This window comes from Olea europaea, chromosome 10 (genome assembly GCF_002742605.1).
Source record: "Olea europaea var. sylvestris chromosome 10, O_europaea_v1, whole genome shotgun sequence".
Lineage (NCBI taxonomy): Eukaryota > Viridiplantae > Streptophyta > Magnoliopsida > Lamiales > Oleaceae > Olea > Olea europaea.
The window spans coordinates 6,139,185-6,142,596 of record NC_036246.1 but is presented as its reverse complement, the minus strand read 5'-3'; the positions used below and the strand labels follow the sequence as shown (position 1 = coordinate 6,142,596).

The 3,412-nt window shown below is 34.6% G+C and overlaps 1 protein-coding gene across 2 annotated transcripts; it reads left to right on the top strand.

Moving 5' to 3' along the window:
* Positions 1–1,827: 1,827 nt before the first annotated feature.
* LOC111401006 (F-box protein At5g67140-like) lies at positions 1,828–3,382 on the top strand. 2 transcript variants are annotated; one of them, XM_023028530.1, is made up of 5 exons: positions 1,832–2,063; positions 2,138–2,284; positions 2,514–2,649; positions 2,786–2,884; positions 3,009–3,372. In XM_023028530.1, the coding sequence occupies exons 1-5, from the start codon at positions 1,966–1,968 to the stop codon at positions 3,219–3,221; spliced, it is 693 nt and encodes a 230-aa protein (XP_022884298.1). In that variant the 5' UTR covers positions 1,832–1,965; the 3' UTR covers positions 3,222–3,372. The 2 variants fall into 2 exon arrangements, with proteins under 2 accessions (XP_022884299.1, XP_022884298.1); XM_023028531.1 differs by lacking the exon at positions 2,786–2,884 and having other exon boundaries at positions 1,828–2,063; positions 3,009–3,382.
* The last annotated feature ends 30 nt before the right edge of the window (positions 3,383–3,412 follow it).

Genomic DNA, 3,412 nt, shown 5'->3' with positions numbered 1-3,412 from the left:
GACCAAAACATGTTGGTGGATCTAGCACAGTCCGTCCCCTAGCCCAATTCATTATTAAAAAAAATTAAATAAATTTTTTTTACGTGATTTTGATTTTTTTTTTCCCCACATTAGTTTGTCCTAAAATTTTTCCTAGACCCACCCGTTTCAATACTTTAATGATTCTTAGACCAAAATCAACGATTTCAAATCAATATATGATGTCGTTGCATGTGTTGCATTAACCCGATATCGTGGGATGAAAGCCTACATGGATGCATTGAAGTTAGCTGACATGAACTAAAGAAGTGAGGTGGTTTAGGCATGCTGAGTGCATATGGGGAAATAATTCACTGTATGCAGTTATATTCAGACTTTCTACTGGATGAAATTAGTCTTAGTGGTCAATTTTCTCAGTTATTACAGGCAGTTATCTTAGTCGATTGATTTTCAATAGACCCACGCAGCTAGGTGTTAAAATTAAGTGTTATAGGCAACAAGTATAGGTTTATTGTGTCCTTGCGACACTTTGCAATAAATTAACCTTTCATTTTCAAATACGTGTTTTTGTTTTGATTACGTTCTATTAAATTTTTATGAAATCTCTTAATATTTCTATACTTGCTTATCTCATTCATGAACAATAGAGAATTTATAGTGTTTAGTGTAACATCATTGTGCACACACCAACTTTACTTCGTTGTTCGTCGTTATTTTAATAGAAGTCTAAGTAGCAATTGTAATTAGTATAATAATAAGTAAATTACGCTAAACGTCCTCAATATTTGAGGTCATTTCACTTCCATCCCCAATCAATTTTTGGGACAAAATTATATGTTATCTTTATGATATATTGAGAAACATGCTCATTTATTAACTTGTTTCATTGCAAATAAAAGTACATTATGTTCATATAAACATAATAAGTTAAGCTATAAAAAAAGTTGGTTGGCTATCAAAAACTAGGTGATCTTAATATTTCAAATACATGAAATCCATGAGAATTCATAATAAATTATAGTACATAACTCTATTAAAATCTTATGAATTCTGTGAAATTTTTTATTCAATTCAATGCAATCCATAAAAAATCTACAAACGTTACGAAATTCAATAAAAATTGACTTGAGGACACTTCTTTTAATCTTATGCCAAATATGTCATTGCTAAATTTAGCTCTTGTTTGGTGCCCATTAAATATATTTTTCTCTATCTTATTTTCAATCACACATTTTTCAATAAAATAATATTATATTTTCTTAAACCCATAACTTATAGAGTGTTGCTATGGGTACAGAATTATTCAACAGAATTTTTACAGAAATTCAAAATACACACACATACATGGGGTGGGTGGTGTATTTTTTTCCAATATAATACTCACATGGATCCCACCCCTGTGAGTACCCTTTTTTTATTCTGTATAAACAATTCTGTACGTGCAGAATTGTTCCAACTTATATATCATATAAATGCTTTAAAAAAAAAAAAAAGTACCAAACGAGCACTAAACTTGACGAATAATAAAGTGCATGCTTGGCCGAATATTGGCCTGAGTATGGCTCGTTCTCAAGTAAGGCTTGTCTATAAAATGTAAACCAAATATTGGGCCTGGACCTCAGCTGAGTGAGCCCAGTTGGGAGACATTGATTGGATCTTTTACTGGAGTAGCTATGGAACATTCGACAGTAAAACCCGGGTTTGTGTAAACTATCCGTTGGATTAAGAAATATTCAACGCAAGTTCAAATGAAGAGAGTGTCACTACGATGACCACATTATGCCTACATTTCTTCTCTATAATTTATTTCCGATTGTGACACTTTCTTGTTTTTATCAGCATACTCATTTGTTCCTTTTCGAAAGCTCCATATCAACTACCCTCTTCTTCAAACGAAACACAAATTCAATAAAAAATTTCATGCTGCCTTTTTTCCCTCTCTAGTTTCTGGCTTTCTGCAGATTCTTAATTGTGTAAGAAAAGGTCATGAATGGTGGAGATGAAGAGGCAGGGATTGATCGGCTTCCGATTGATTTATTGGCCCATATTTTTTCTCTATTGACTTGCTTCAAAGATTTGGCTCAGTATGTTAATTCTTCTCTTTTACTTTTGATGATGTTCTTTCAACTTGAGCTAATTTTCATTTTGGTGTATACAGGGCAAGCAGCGTGTGTAGGAAATGGAGGCAAGGCGTGAAGGAATCACTGGGTACGAGTGAAAAGTTGAGTTTTGCTGGATGGAAAATGGATGACGATTCAATCACCCGCCTGGTTATGCTTGCTAATGGGCTCAAGGAGCTCGACATGTAAATTCTATTCTTCTCTGTATAATTGACTGGATTCTCTTGAACAATGTAGTCTAACTTCAACACGTTCCTCACGTGTGGACACTTTCGTTTACTGATTAAAAAGTCTCGATACGTGCACAAATCTTTTGGGAGATTTACAATGTCTTGATATGATTTTGTGCAAGAAATTGGGGATGCATAACTTTGATCACCTAGTTAGTTTATGGGTTTTGTATCAAATGTTCAGATCAAGGAGCAGATGGGGTTGCCAAATAACTGACCATGGTCTGTACCAATTGTCTATGGCAAAATGTATTTGCAACCTGTCATCAGTATCAATGTGGGGTTCAACAGCAATCACAGACAAAGGAGTTGTTCAAATGGTATGCACAATTATGGTTCGTTTAGTAATCTGGACTGCACAATATTAGAAAAGAAAAGAAAAGTTTAAATCTTATCCATTGTATTGTTCGATCCTATCTAGTATTAAGCACCAATCCAAAATCAAATTTTCTTCAGATTTCTAAAGCTGTTTCACTGCAACACCTGAATATTGGTGGTACATTTATCACGGATGTGTCCCTATTTGCAATTGCAGATAGTTGTCCCCATCTCAAGGTACAATCATCTGTTAAAATAATATTTTCTATGATACTCTCTAGTTCAGTCCAGTATCACGTATCATAGAAACTCTATGTTCCATTAATACTGACAATATCATTTTCAATTTCGTTTGCTCCAGACTATTGTTTTGTGGGGCTGTCGTCATGTAACGGAGAATGGACTTGTCGTGCTCGTAAACAAATGCCGCAAACTCGAGGCGATCAATGTATGGGGTATGAGGTTGCCTCTGGACTGCTTCATTGGTCTGCTTGCAATCAGTCCAGCTCTTCAAATACAACCTGAAGGAATGCTACTAAATGATCAAAGGGTTCCCATATGGCCTATCTTTTAAGGAAGCACGCTTTATTACATCATGTATACAGTACTCTCAAGTCTCAACAGAATGAATCTGCTTTTTCAAATTGGTTTGTGTGTTTGGTGTTATTGAGAATGATTACACCTAATTAAACACATTCTTCTCATTATTGATGAAAATTCACGAAGAAGTTTCTTCTTGTGCTCTCTAGTCATCAACAACCCCGC

Coding starts and splice junctions, on each gene's coding strand:
- LOC111401006 (XM_023028530.1), top strand. CDS start 1,966: ATGAATGGTGGAGATGAAGAGGCAGGGATTGATCGGCTTCCGATTGAT. Junction 2,064..2,137: donor TGCTTCAAAGATTTGGCTCA/GTATGTTAATTC, acceptor TGGTGTATACAG/GGCAAGCAGCGTGTGTAGGA. Junction 2,285..2,513: donor GGGCTCAAGGAGCTCGACAT/GTAAATTCTATT, acceptor TCAAATGTTCAG/ATCAAGGAGCAGATGGGGTT.